The following is a 14,233-nucleotide window of genomic DNA, read 5'->3' as shown; positions in this document are numbered from 1 at the left end:
TCTTCCTTATCACTCTCTATATATATCTGACATGGTATGAATCACATACCATGCATGACACCGCTACTCTACCACTTTCCCCTATGTACATAGCACACTTTGAAAATCACAAGTGTCGTTTTAAAGTCCGACTACATGCCGACATGTGCCGAGCACATTTCTCTCGGACTTGCGCAAGTTCTTTCAAACTTTAAGCGGAGTTGAAGGGAGTTGAACGCAGTTTAGTGAGTTTTCAAGAGTTTCAAAATTTATTTTGAGTACCACTAATGTTTCATGACATTAAATGGTACAGTGAAAGAATTATGGAAAAAAAGTGTGAAAAAGGTAAAATAATTGAGCTCGCTGTGTGCAACAGCGAGCACCAAGGTTTCGGCAATGCATGCAGTGAGCACACGAGCGTGCTTACCTATTTTGGTTATCATTTACACGTCGCTGTCATATCAGGTACGTGGGAACTACACGTGATGCTAAGTCAGCCATAGGTCGGATGTTCGGATGGGCCGGATATTCCAGGATCGAAATATTCTGCAAGCTTCAAGCTTCGAGGACATCTCGATCCTGGAATATCCGGCCCATCCGAACATCCGACCCATCCGACCCAAAGTCTTGCATGTATAATAAATATCACGGTCACAACTTACCATGTGACTCACAGCGCTGCCGCGCATGTCGCGGCTGACACCATGACCAACTCTCAAGAGCCTTTTTAGAATAGGTTGAGGCCCAAAGCTAAAGCTTAAAGGATGAGGTGGAGAGGACATCTCGATCCTGGAATATCAGGACCCATTAGCGGTCCTCAAAGTTAAAATCGTAGAAATTTCAAGAGGTAAGAAATTTGTGACTTGCCGATAATTAGAACTCCGACGATGACAAATCAAGCTCATATCTTACCACCGCCCATCATCATCGTACCTTACCATGACCATCATATTGATAACGTTCTGCAACGACATCGGAAGATGCCTCGAGAATCGGATCGCAAAAAACTACTTCGTAGTCTGAAGCAAACGACAAATGACCTTACAATTGCGCGATACATGGAGTTGATTGAATTTATGGTGGATCAGCTCCTTGAGGAGGGCTCTGACAATAGCTCTGATAAGGGATCGGATGGTGATAGTGGGTCAGATGTCAGCATACGGACTGCATCGCCAACATGGCCGGAGTCCCCGACGTCATCTGTCATATCCACATTGTCCATCAGCTCTCTAGTAACCTCGCTTTCAACAGCATATTCTGATGTCCTATCACTCGATATCCCGGACATGTGTGATCAAGTGTTTACGCACTTTATTGATGTGATCGGGGCACTGCATGATGAAGTGGAGAAGTGTCGGGTACTTGACGTGCGTCCATCTCTGACTCGCGCACCGCAGTTACACCTGCTGCAAGAATGGGCGCTGCTCTCACCTGAAAAGTTTCGCCGCAAGCTTCACATTGATGCAGAGGTATTCAACAAACTCACAACGTTAATCCAAGCCCACCCCATTTTCCATAATAACTCGAATAATCCACAACTTCCTGTCGCCGTCCAGCTCGCGATCTTTCTCAATGGTGTCGGCCATTATGGCAATGCTGCGACTACCGAAGACATATCCGATTGGGCTGGAGTGTCCGTAGGGACCATCTACAACTGCTACAAGCGAGTCATGATCGCGATCTTGCAACTGCATGATCGCGCCATACATTTTGATCCGCTCGATCGTGAGGACCAGATTGAGCGAGAGCGGGCAAAAGTGTACGTGGAGCAGAAGACATGTCATGAGTGGCGCGGCGGTTTCCTTTGTGTAGATGGGACTCCGTCCCCTCTACACGAGAAGCCCGGTTGGCACGGCGAAGGGTTCTTTGACAAGAACTCTGACTACTCTCTAACAGCCCAGGTAAGTATCTACTATCGGCTCAGTGTGCAGCGCAGCGACTTACAATCCAAAAGGTCGTCATATTCCCTCATAATCTGCGTATCGTTGACTACGTCATTGGCGTACCCGGGAGTCTTCACGACTCAAACGTATTTGCACGAACGAGGGTCTCCCGGCATCCCGAGTCGTTTTTTGGTGCGGGAGAGTGGTTGTGGGCGGACTCGGCGTATGCTGCGCGAATTTGGTGTGTGCCGCCATACAAATGGCCAGCGGGAGGGTCTTTGACGGCCGAGCAAAGGACATTCAATTATAACCTGTCAACAGTGAGCATCAGTACTAATATACTTTCGTCGTCCTCACCCAGTGTCTAGGTCCGCGTTCATTCAGAGCACTTCTTCGGCTCTATCAAGGGCTGGTTCCAATCACTGCGGGAGCTTCGCATCCCAATCCAAAGCCAGAATGACCTCGACTACGCGAACATGTGGATCCATTCGTGCTTCATTCTGCACAACTTAATTGTTGAAATTGAGGAAACAGAAAACCGCGAAGACTCAAACATATGCTTCTATCAGCAAACTCGGAGATTGAGGTGAGCTGACGGTGATGGAGGAGAGGATGATCAGCAACAGGGTGGCGCAGTAGGTGATCAGACTTACATTGGAACTGTGGGGCAGGATTTTTGTAACACGTTAAAGACGCAGTTGCTTTCATCGTTGGAGCGAAGGTAGTTAGTATTATATTAAATGTACTTGTACCTATACATATTCCTTTTGGCTCGCAAGGTCACGCTTGAGATTTTCTCGAGAAAGGAGCATTTTAGCGAGCTCTAGGAGGGGTCAGTAGCGCTTGAGATTTTCTCAAGAAAGGAGCGTTTTAGTGAGCTCTAGGAGGGGTCAGTAGTGCTTGAGATTTTCTCAAGAAAGGAGCGTTTTGGCGAGCTCTAGGAGGGGTCAGTTGTGCTTGAGATTTGCTCGAGAAAGGAGTGTTTTGGCGAGCTCTAGGAGGGGTCAGTTGTGCTTGAGATTTGCTCGAGAAAGGAGCGTTTTAGTGAGCTCTCTGAGTTGGCACCATCGAGTACAACATGGAATGCATTTCCTGAAAACCTGTTACGTGACAACATAGTGCAAACCTACTTAGTTTTGATCAAGACCGCGCTCCAAAGCAATACGACGAATTCGAGCCTCCTCCTCCTCCCAACGTGCACGAGATAGCTCAATCTCAATTCTTGCAAATTCCATCTGTTGAGTCATCCTCTCCTGCTGGTGCTGATGATCTTGGTCAGATAGACGCATCGCATGCTCCCACTCATCACGAGCACTGCGGGCCTTGAGATCATGAGCCCAAATTTCGGTCTCAAGTTTCATGCGTTTATAGCATTCGTGCTCCACACAATCCTCACGTTTGCTGTTAAGGTGCGTCATTATGGAATCTGCCATCTGAGATATCCTATCTGCAGCGGCAGAGGTCTGATCGAGAGTGCTGCCACCAGGGCGTTTGCATGATGAAGAGGGGGGGCGACTAGATTGAGGTGAAGCACTCTGAGTAGGTGCACGTGCACGAGACTGCTTTGTAGAAAGAGAGGGTGAACTTGCGCGACTTCCTTTGAGTGAGCTGACGCGAAGAGACTGCAGCGCTCGGCTAGCACCAATGTCCGAATCTTCCGAGTCAATGGGTGTGGATTGAGGGCTAGCTGATGACTCCTTGAAATCAGAAAAGAAAGGTGAATTGTGGGTGGTGCTTTGATTGGGTACCGGTGAGCGCTCAGGAGAGTTCAGCGATATCACGCCGTGTGTGTTGGAAGTTGTGATGGGAGGAGGTTGGGGTCGTTGGTACCAGTGTGGTAATGGAGCGAGTGAGAATGAGTTGGACGTGTCGCTAGGACCATGGTCCGAAAATAACAGCGGGGATGGTGCTGACAATGGTGATTCGAATGACTCCATGGAGGGGGGCTGGTCAACCATCATATCATCTGGTGCATCTATAATGCCAGCATCACCTGTAGTATGAGCGCTGATCTCAACTATTTCTCCGTCCTCGGCATCCTCATCTGTGTGAGTGTCATCGTCGCCTGTGGCCGGTGCTTGTGGTTGCTTTGAGATAGCGAAATGTTCTAATGCAGCGGACGCAAAATCTTGCCCTGTATCCGCTGTAGAGAAGGCATAATTGAAAGCTGGGTTTGTGCGCCACCAGCCATGAAGCTCAGGCCACCAGGGAAATTTTTCGAGCTTTGTATCTAACAGAGATACGATTAAGACATGTGCAGTTCAACAGCGGCTAAAACTTACCAATCAATGACTTCATCGTTGGATCCTCTTGCAGCTCTGCATATGTCTTTCCAGCTCCTGACTGCTTGAGCTCCTTGTTGAACTCGTTATATTTTTTCTTGAGCCTAAAACATCTGATCAGTGATTCTAGTGGGAGGAGAAACAATGCAGGAACAGGATACATACGTGCCGAAACGAGTTGAAACTGGTTTGATAAATGCCTTTGGGTCCTCCTTGAAAAGTCGTTGGACCTCCGGATCCTCGTCATTCGAAAATACGGCTTGTGCGACCTGTGAATAAAAGGTATCTCTCGAAGTTCCGCTCTGTTTCTTCTTCCAACCTTGCTCCTTCGCATCCTTTGCGGAATCGGAGAACAGCTTGATCTGTGCGTCTTCGTTTTCCTTGCACCAGGCAAGGAGACATTCCGTACGAGCGCTACGAACCCCCTCCCAATGAATAGTGCATTTCTTCCCAGTGTCCGTACTGGCGGACACACCGGCTCGAACTCCACCACCTCGACCTCTCTGTCCAGAGCGTGACATGATTCAGGGTGTTTATTACAACAACAATTGGTGATCGGATTGAATCTTTGGCACCATCGACGCCAGTAATGACGATGTCGAGTGACAGGGCAGGGCGGAGTTTGAACATGCCGTACCAGCAACGCAAAATCTTGCTGTGAATTTTTTTCTACGTTCGACTTTGAGAACTGTTATTGTAGTATTCATTCAATTATGAGTATGCGAAATATATAATATTTAATTACATGCAAAAGAATTATTAAAAAAAATGTGTGAAAATGGTAAAATAATTGAGCTCGCTGTGTGCAACAGCGAGCACGAAGGTTTCGGCAATGCACGCAGTGAGCGCGCGAAGCGTGCTTACCTATTTTGGTTATCATTTACACGTCGCTGTCGTATCAGGTACGTGGGAACTACACGTGATGCTAAGTCAGCCATAGGTCGGATGTTCGGATGGGCCGGATATTCCAGGATCGAAATATTCTGCAAGCTTCAAGCTTCAGCCGTCTTGATCCGAAAACATCGATTCAATTCAAACTCTCGTGATATGTTGAAATTACAACGCTTGCGGCAAAGTCGTTTGACGGACAGCAGATGTTTTATTGCCTATTAATCCGCTATCTGCCGCACTCACCGCGTAGGATGCTCGCATAACTATGGTACAAGAGATATTTAAGCGTTATTCGATAAACTGTTGACTTCATCTTTGATAGATCCGCGTTCATAATTGCGACGATGACTGCTGGCTAGCATATTAATAATTAGACTACGCGTTCTCTTCGCCATCGGAGTGTTTGAATCTCATTCCCTCACTATTCTCTCGGCACCACCTTCCTATTCTTGCCTCTCCTCCGAGTCACCTGGATTCCTTCTTGCTGCACAAAGTAATGGAGAATGGATGCGGGCATTGAATAGCTATACCTGAAAGGAACAGGAACGTTTATAAATCAATAAGACGTCCGAGGGCGACTTGCGTGCTTTCGTTCAAGTCATACCAGTGTCTGTCATGCCGAACAGCCCTCAACAATGTCGATACCGGATGCTAACAGGGACATCGCCACTTGTCATAGCAGTGATCAATTGTATTCAGGGTTCAACGTTGACCTGTGGAAATACACATGCAGCATGATCTGAATCCCAAGCCTCAACCTCCTACTCAGCCGAACTCTATCCGCAGTCCCCATATCCTTACCCCCATCTTCCCTTCCCACTCATTCCGTCCACCACTCAGCCCATCCTTGATCCTCATCATTTTTCTCCATCGCAATATCATGCCTGATAGCTCAGAAAGCCAATATATCAGACTTGAAGGTGAGTCTCTCTATATTACCTTCATATCTGTTTCATGAACCTCACACTCTATCTACAGTCATCAACGGAAAGAATCTTCGAGTCCCCTCCTGGCGCATTCCCGCTGGCATTTATGTGTCCATCAATGTCGACCTGAGGAGACGCTGGAAATTGGCCATTAGTGTCTTATCATCCGACGAATTTGTAGCATGGGGTAATATTGTAATTCTGTAAAGTCCGTGGAGGCCTTCTGACGCTGATCATTGGTTTATAGGTCATCACATTTTTTACCAGTGATATCAATGGAGATTAAAGCATCCTATGAGCTCGGTCGAATACCAGGCGGTGGAGAGCTCATCGGAGAACTCCAAATGTCGTGGGATGAGCCATTTGGTGAATGATTTACTTCTCATGCATGCACATATATTGACATCTCGTAGATCTATCCTTCCCACTCGTGCGAGGCGTTCACCCTTCCATCACACTGAAGGTTGCCGTTGTACATTACGACGATCAGGATAGTACACTGTTTGATGTGAACATTGCACTCTGTCCTGTTAGCTTTTCCTGAAACGGGACACCAACTATAGTCGCTCGTAGACTTCGAGATTGCTCGAGAGATAGATGTGGGCCACGCACAATTTGCCTCATGTGACGAGCAAGACAGTCTCTCACCTGAATGGTTCGGTAGAGCATTTTCAGTTGGTTCTGGACCAGTGTCCGGTCAGCCACCCTGACCACACAACAGCTCTCATTGACCTCGCATGGGCCCGCCTTGAAGGCTACGCCCGAAATGACCCTCAAGACATCGATGGCACCACTTCTCTTCCGTGACGCCCTTGCATTGCGTCCGCAGCACCATCCCGATCATCCTTATCTTTATACAATCTCACCCTCTAGGAGTGCTGACTTGGCGCCACTACAAGAAAAGTACCGCTGCCGACATCCGCGAAGCCGCCCAACTCCATCATGAGCTACTGCCTCTCTGTCCAAAGGGCACATACCTTCGTAGCATTGTGGCAGGGAGAAATGGTGTCAATTATGTGATCAACGGATGCAACAATCTTCCAAAAGACGCACCTGATGAAGGCATCCACCTTCGAAGCGTCGTCCTCGAGCTCTGTCCTCTAAGCCATCAACTTCGTCCCAGAACCCTCATTGAGCTTGCACATGCAGTTGCAGCATGCTTTGACCAGCACGGTAGCATCGATGATCTTGACATGAACATACGGTTTGGTCATGAAGCCGTGTCTCTGCACCCCGAGGGACATGCTAGCCATGATTTCTACTTGAACAACTTTACTTGTACACTCGCATCCCGCTTCAGGCACCAAGGCAAACCTAGTGACCTCGATGAGGCCATATCTTTGCACGAAAAAGCGCTGCGCCTGCGTCTTGTTGAGCACGAGTCTCGATTGATCAATCTAGGGCTTGCCCTCGTCACCCATTTCAACACACGCAACGACTTTGACGACATCAATCGAGCTATCAGCCTCCTTCGCGAGGCACTGACATTACACCCACCCGAGCATCCACATCGTGACATCACACTTAACGACCTTGCGCTCGCGCTCGAAATCAGATATAACAAATTGTATGTCAGCGAGGATCTTAACGAGGCCATTGATCGGTGTCGCGAATCCCTTCGGTTAAAGCGGCTTGACAATCCAGAGTACCACAGAACTCTTTTGGATTTGAGCTCGGCATTCTGCTCCCGTTTCACGCAAACTCAGAAGAACGAAGATGTTGGGGAGGCCATTACTCTTTGTCAAGAATCGTTGGCAGCTCTGTCTTCGCTACACCCGGACAGGTATTTCACCTACATGCGGCTGCAGAAGGCTTATCTATCTCGTTATCGGATTATACACGACCCTGCTGATTTGGCGCTCGCTATAGAGAACTTCAGACTCACATCAGGATATCCTACTAAAGGCTTTCCGAATCGTATTTGAAATCGAGACCCATCAAGCCTCGCATTTACAAATGAAAGTCAATCACAGTCAAGCTCGACGTCGCACCTATTTAGGTAGACAGGGCAAAAGTATACACTATTTACTGGCTCTTCAGGCCCAAGACGATGCCAATACCCTACTTGCAGAAGCCGACCACATACTCTACTTCATGTTCCACCTGCCCCACGATTCACCCCAAACTCTATTCCAAGCGCGCCTCGAACTCATTGGTTACCATCTGGAATTTATGGTTCGCGGGAAAGAAACACATGGCTAGCCTCCCGCGTGCTGGGGTGCTGACCATTGCTCTTGGGATATCACTTCGTATGTTTGACATTCGATTATAAACATTTTCCAGTGCGAGGTCGAGACCTTTTTCTGTTTCTCAGCTGTTCGCTTGAATACGATAGGACTCTGCAGTTCACAGCAGCGCCCACTCTACTCAGTGAGACCCCTGATCGAGGCAGAAGTATCACAAAATAAGGCATGCATACTGGAGCTTGAAGGCCCTTCGGCCAAATCCTCGCTCTTCGACATGATTCACAACACTCGAGCAGTAGCTGATCGGCGCCGTACGTTACTTCAAGTTGTTGATACCTTTGTAGAAGAAGATTTTTCGTCACACAACTGCCTGTGTAGTTGTGCGTAACTGAACGGAGCAAGGGTGTAGAGGCTGCGATACTTTCAACTCTGTCGATGCATCGTGACTCGTACGTCGGAGAACCATAGACTTTATTTGGGCGCACGTGGAAAAACCAAGCATTCTATTACCCTCAAACTCTCTCGCTCCAGAATCCCCTCCTTGGGAGTCCTAGTGATGACACATACAAGCCATGTGTCAATCGGACGGAGTGGATCCATCGTTCCAGTGATGCTGGTGGTGGTGGGTGTTCTTTTTATCAATAGGATATCGCAGTTGCTCCATTAATCAAGCAGCAGTAGAATTTGCTATGGAGTAGTCCAACTCGACAATCGACTACTATGTAAGAGTTGTGCCATGCGATGAATGAGTTCGTGTAAGTAGATTCTCAAGGGTTCATCCCACATCTGCATCGAGTAATAACCAATATTTCCACAGAGCCAGACCACATTATGCGACTAAATGGGGCAACAACTGTGGCATGGACTGTCATAGCTTGTGGTCCCACAATATTCCAACGCGGCTCGGGCCACTGCTGTTCAACTTCTTCTGCCATTGTTCACGAGGTGTTAAATGAGGGCTCGTTCAGACCGGTTTTCCATATCACTCAGCCACCATGGAGACTACCCCCCGAGCTTCATTTAACGACCTTCCCGCTGAGATCGTCGCCATCATCGTACAAGATGCTGCAAAACCCACTTTTACTCAAGACGAGGAATATGAGCTGATGAATCTGTACTCAACCGCTCGTGAACTTTGTCTCGTCTCCCGCGCTTTTAGGCACATTGCACTGCCTATAATGTTGCACACAGTATTACTGGATTCTCGTAACATGCCAGCTTTCTTGCATGCTCTACATATGCAGAACGAATACGCTCACACCTATCCTGCTCTTCGTTTCGAGTACACACCTTACATACGCAACATCTGGTTTGGAGAGCGTTGTGGTGGGCGTCCCTCAGACGCTCACGTCTACAGCCGCTTTACCTCTGAGCCTGTGTCAGACCTTGAGCTCATCGCTCCAGTACTCCTGAGCGCATCGTCACTAGCGATCGAGTTCTGGTGTCTAGACCTCCTGGAATACTGTGTAGAGCTCGCATGGGGCCGTATGGACGACAACATAGACCGTGGATGTTTGCCACTTCCGTGGAACATAAAAACATTAACGTTATCGAGGATCACCTGTGATTCATGGGACATGACGAGGCTTGCGTCAGGATCAGCCTTCCTGGCATCCATCACCCACCTTATCGCCATCCCTCCCGATGAGCGTGACATATCTTCACACATCCTTTTTCGGACTATGTGCGGTGTTGGATGTCAAAGCTACGCTGCACCTCTGTGGATGGAGTACGTTCCGTGGGGTTCTTTCGAGAGACTCGAAAGAGTCTCTTTGGTTTTCCCCCAAGTCAAACTCCCATTCGATATACACGAATCTAGCATGGAACTGAAGCTACACGCGGAACTGTTGACGCTTCCTGGTTCCAGGCTCAGGGGCCGCCGCGTACCCGCCGAGGTACAAGGGTCCAAAGATGTCGAAGAGGGGTTTTTTTTTTCGTTGAAAGATGTTGATGCCGAGGTGTCTGATGAGGATTTTATTTCCTTAAACGACGTTCATGTTGTGGTGTCCGATCATCCGGTGCACTTTTGTACTGAGTCGACTTGTCTATCCTGTCTTCATCCAGATTGGCAGAAAGTATGGGCATCCGGGTTGCAAGCTGAAGGGAGATGGGTGTTATGATACGATTAATACTGGGTATATGTAAATGTTTGTAGCTGGCTTCCTGTATCGTGTATATATACTACGAGTTTTTCAACCGTGACACCACAAAACCCATTACTGCCGTAGCGGGGACGTTATTTTGCAACCTTCAAGGTCAATTGTAGATTATTTGTCTCATTCTGGCCTACCGTGAATCAACGCACACGTTCAATCTGATTGTTGACTCTCATGTTTTATTGGATTAGTTTTTTTTTTTTGCTCGGACACTCAAAAAACAAATAGCTCTACCTGGTCCTGCTCTGCTGTCCAGCATGCAATCTTCGCAGCGCTACACGTTGCTCGATGCCTATTCTGACCTATTGTGAGCATTGCGAGACGGTCACGCGAAGCTAGACACAAAGGTACGAATATCTCAGTATTCGAGTTGAAACTGAGATGCTTGGATGCGGGTACCTGGGCTTATAAGGTGAGTGTCCCAGGTACAGTCATATACGCTGAAATAAACTAAAAGATGGACAGCGCACGAGTTGACCATGTCACGTCGTCCTCATTCTCCGTTTGGATGCGCTCGCACTTGGTGTCCTCGAAACTGGCTCTATCCTTCGGCCGGTTGCTGCCTCTCCCCCTCGGCTCTAGTTCCTTCGGCCTTTTCTCCTTCAGATTCGTCGGATCCCAACATGACCCGACATATGTATATTGCATACAGTACACAAGGTTAGTAACTCGCGCCCGCTGACATGGTAATACTACCACTCATTGAACGTTTGTCATGCATTGCTGCAACTGGTGCCAGAACGGCGGTTGTTGACGACTTATGTTACATCGGCCAGCTGGACAGTGAGTCATGATAGGACAGATGGGTATACACTCGTTTCAATACAAAGCCTTCTTCCCACTAAATTGGAATTGGAAGTCGAGGCTTCTTGATAGAAACAAAAGTGCAAAGTCCGCAATGTATTCAGGTCCGGCTATGTCACGAACCTTGCGTCCCTACAGCAATTTGAACAGTATTCAATTGTCGGATCGACTTGGGACACGTACGATGCTTCGATAGCTGACCCCTTTGAACAAATACCCATGTGGAATTTCATCACTAGTATCAGCATATCTCCATAACGTCCTCTTCTGTGGAGTATAAAACAGACAGCATCCACAGTCAATTGTCAACAACCTCCCTACAAGTGAAATCAACTCACCATCATGTTTATCCGCCTCTCTACTACTTTCGTTGTTCTCCTCGGCTTGACGGCCCTTGTCAACGCTGGAGTACCAGTAAGCCTCGCATCGCGTCAAATCTTATCATATTGCCATACAATGTCTGCAGGCTGCTCGCCACGCTGCTCCTCTTGACAAGCGTAGCACTCTCGTGATGACCCGAGTAAGCTTGGCTTCGCGTCAGTCTCACCTTGAGCTCACAATATACATAGGCCAATTATTTAGCACTTGCGCGCGTAAGCCTTGCTTCGCACCAAACGTGTAAACCTCACCATAACATGTACGCAGGAAGAGTCTCCAGAACCAGACCCAGGCAAGGCAGTAGTCACTGGGCGTGTAAGCTTTATTTCACCGAATGTCATCATGTTAAACTCACCACATAGTCTATTCAGGAAGAGTCTCCAGAACCGGACCCAGGAAAGGCAGTAGTCACTGGGCGTGTAAGCTTTATTTCACCGAATGTCATCATGTCAAACTCACCACACAATGTATTCAGGAAGAGACTCCAGAACCAGACCCAGGCAAGGCAGTAGTCACTGGGCGTGTAAGCTTTGTCTCACATCAAATCTCATCATGTCAAACTCATCGCACAATGTATTCAGGAAGAGACTCCAGAACCAGACCCAGGAAAGGCAGTAGTCACTGGGCGTGTAAGCTTTGTCTCGCATCAAATCTCATCATGTTAAACTCATCGCACAATGTATTCAGGAAGAGACTCCAGAACCAGACCCAGGAAAGCATGGGCGCGTAAGCCTTGTTTCACACTGAGTGTAATCATATCAAACTCACCGTGTGATGTACGCAGGGACTCTGAACCACACCGCTATGATAACTAGTAAGACTTGTTTCACGTGTTGACTCACAACACTGTATACAAGGCAACCACTTTGCAGAATCGGGTTTTTATGTACAACAAGTTACAAGGAATGTTGAGTAGAATAGTGCTCAATGAAGTTGAAATGTCAGGTGTATTACCGATTGCATTGGCTGTATGGAAAGCAGACTGTTTGTCAGCAAAAATTCTACTTCACTTGGTAACTGCCATTTCGACCGCAACTCCCGTCTTTAGCGCTTTAGCTTGAATGAAGTACTCCAGCTTGGGGGAATCTCTTTCAATTTTTAACTCAGATATTATTGCCGTTGATCCAAGTCATCGCACAAAGTTTCAGCGCTTCCGCACTCGACACTCTGAATCGCACAGCAGATACATGGGAACCAAACGATATTTAACTCATGATCAAAGAAAACCATGATGGAGAATTCTATCTATGCCAACGAGGGCTAAAAGCGCCTGTGACAGTTCAAATTTACATACAGTTATATTAAATAGTCTCGTCATCTAGTTCATTCGTTCTCGTTCCATATCAGCACTAGTATAGATATATAGGGTGCTCGCAACTGTAGAATGAAAGTGACAAAAAAATTATACAAGGGTTGCTGGAAATGCTGACAGAGGCCTGTCTGTCGGACCAAGCTACCCACATGCTGTATATACAACAGCACAGAGCCCCTCGCTCATGATCAATCAATACCAAGCCACGGACGACATGTTATAGCTGTAAGAAGTGCTTCAGGACTAGATTCGTGAGGCTCGCGCAGGAACTGACCTCAAACATCAATATAAGGGAAAACCTCCTTCCTCAGATCAGTGCAAGAGTGCTAGACACGTCTACCTCTTCATGTTCCGCTCCCAACCAAAGCTCCCCAGAGCGGCGAGAGGGTGCTAGACCTCTTAGGTCTACTTCTTCGTGTTCCAAACCTTCCCAAAGCTCCCCGGAGCGGCGAGAGGGTACTGCAGGAATAGTAACACCGAAGATAGAGGATGCGAGAGCGAGAGCAACCGCGAAGCGAGGCAAGGTCAACATATTACTAGTGAGATTGAATGAGACAGACGTGTTTATGTAGACGATGTTGGGACACGCAGGGAAACTACGAGAAAAGGACTGCGTGGAGTCTTGATCCAATTTATACGGTATGTCATTTCCCCTGAATATGCACTGCGTGAGGTTGCGTTGACATGGTGTAAAAGCTAGGCTCATTATCGGTCCTATCAAGTGCAGAAACTATGTTTGTTTTTGATACGGCAACTTTGGGCATCGCAAAGGGAGGTACCGGCTCACGTCCAAGTATGGTTCATGATAGCCTACCGCGCGAGAGGATTTAGATATCCTGTGTTTAGTTTATCGTGAGTGCGTGACCGGTGCTGATGCCTGAAAGTCAGTGGTAGTCATTGTAACGACCACGAGCTGAAAAATAAAAATAGAGAACTGTACTTGCCTCTCATTCGAGACTGCTCTCCCAGATGCGCGCAGCCCGTCATTGGAGTCGTTTTCAGTATCGGTGGTCAGCGGGGACAACTGTCTCCCATCGCTCTCGTCTTCTTAGGAGAAACCAAGAGTTGACCCTCTCGTTAACACTACTTACCTGTGCGAACGGGTTCGAGACTGCTACCTTGGTGAAAAGATAGTCTTTTGCAGTGGGGCACCGTCATTTCGGTTGTCATCCTTACTTTAGGAAGTTGCTCATTCGGACTCTGTACATCTCATGTCCGGTCATCGTGTCGTTTGTGCCCCGCAGCCTGCCGGGATTTGGAGTAGTGACTTGTCATTGCCATCAGCGCACGATCACACCAATTCGTTGGAAACACCTGTACGCATCCGGTGTGTAGTATGCACCGCGTTCCACGGTCCAGGGCGCTGGCTATCAGTAAAGAAAGACCGCACAAGTTACACTTAGCAATTTCCAAAAACAATGATTGGGGTTCGCACC

The 14,233-nt window shown here is 47.8% G+C and overlaps 3 protein-coding genes across 3 annotated transcripts; all 3 read left to right on the top strand.

The window, feature by feature from the left end:
• Positions 1-5,762: 5,762 nt before the first annotated feature.
• Positions 5,763-7,886, top strand: F5891DRAFT_979165 (uncharacterized protein; the record flags this gene model as incomplete). Its single annotated transcript, XM_041376845.1, has 6 exons — positions 5,763-5,955; positions 6,014-6,164; positions 6,209-6,327; positions 6,375-6,490; positions 6,525-6,657; positions 6,835-7,886. The coding sequence occupies 6 exons, from the start codon at positions 5,763-5,765 to the stop codon at positions 7,884-7,886; spliced, it is 1,764 nt and encodes a 587-aa protein (XP_041227633.1).
• A 937-nt stretch (positions 7,887-8,823) lies between these two features.
• Positions 8,824-10,343, top strand: F5891DRAFT_198701 (uncharacterized protein). Its single transcript, XM_041370879.1, has 2 exons — positions 8,824-8,902; positions 8,965-10,343. Exon 2 carries the CDS (start codon positions 9,143-9,145, stop codon positions 10,265-10,267), a length of 1,125 nt encoding a protein of 374 aa, XP_041227632.1. The 5' UTR covers positions 8,824-8,902; positions 8,965-9,142; the 3' UTR covers positions 10,268-10,343.
• Positions 10,344-11,449: 1,106 nt separating this feature from the next.
• F5891DRAFT_979163 (uncharacterized protein) lies at positions 11,450-13,423 on the top strand (the record flags this gene model as incomplete). The annotated part of the gene is made up of 11 exons (XM_041376844.1): positions 11,450-11,521; positions 11,574-11,627; positions 11,677-11,700; positions 11,753-11,800; positions 11,848-11,904; positions 11,961-12,008; positions 12,067-12,114; positions 12,173-12,211; positions 12,431-12,498; positions 13,021-13,336; positions 13,370-13,423. 11 exons carry the CDS (start codon positions 11,450-11,452, stop codon positions 13,421-13,423), a joined length of 828 nt encoding a protein of 275 aa, XP_041227631.1.
• Between the last annotated feature and the right edge of the window lie 810 nt (positions 13,424-14,233).

Source organism: Suillus fuscotomentosus (genome assembly GCF_016647785.1).
Source record: "Suillus fuscotomentosus strain FC203 chromosome Unknown F5891scaffold_19, whole genome shotgun sequence".
In the NCBI taxonomy this organism is placed as follows: Eukaryota; Fungi; Basidiomycota; class Agaricomycetes; order Boletales; family Suillaceae; genus Suillus; species Suillus fuscotomentosus.
This window is presented reverse-complemented; position numbering and strand designations above follow the sequence as displayed.

Bases quoted from the DNA above. Each gene is read 5' to 3' on its own strand.
- F5891DRAFT_198701 (XM_041370879.1), top strand. From the start codon at position 9,143: ATGGAGACTACCCCCCGAGCTTCATTTAACGACCTTCCCGCTGAGATC.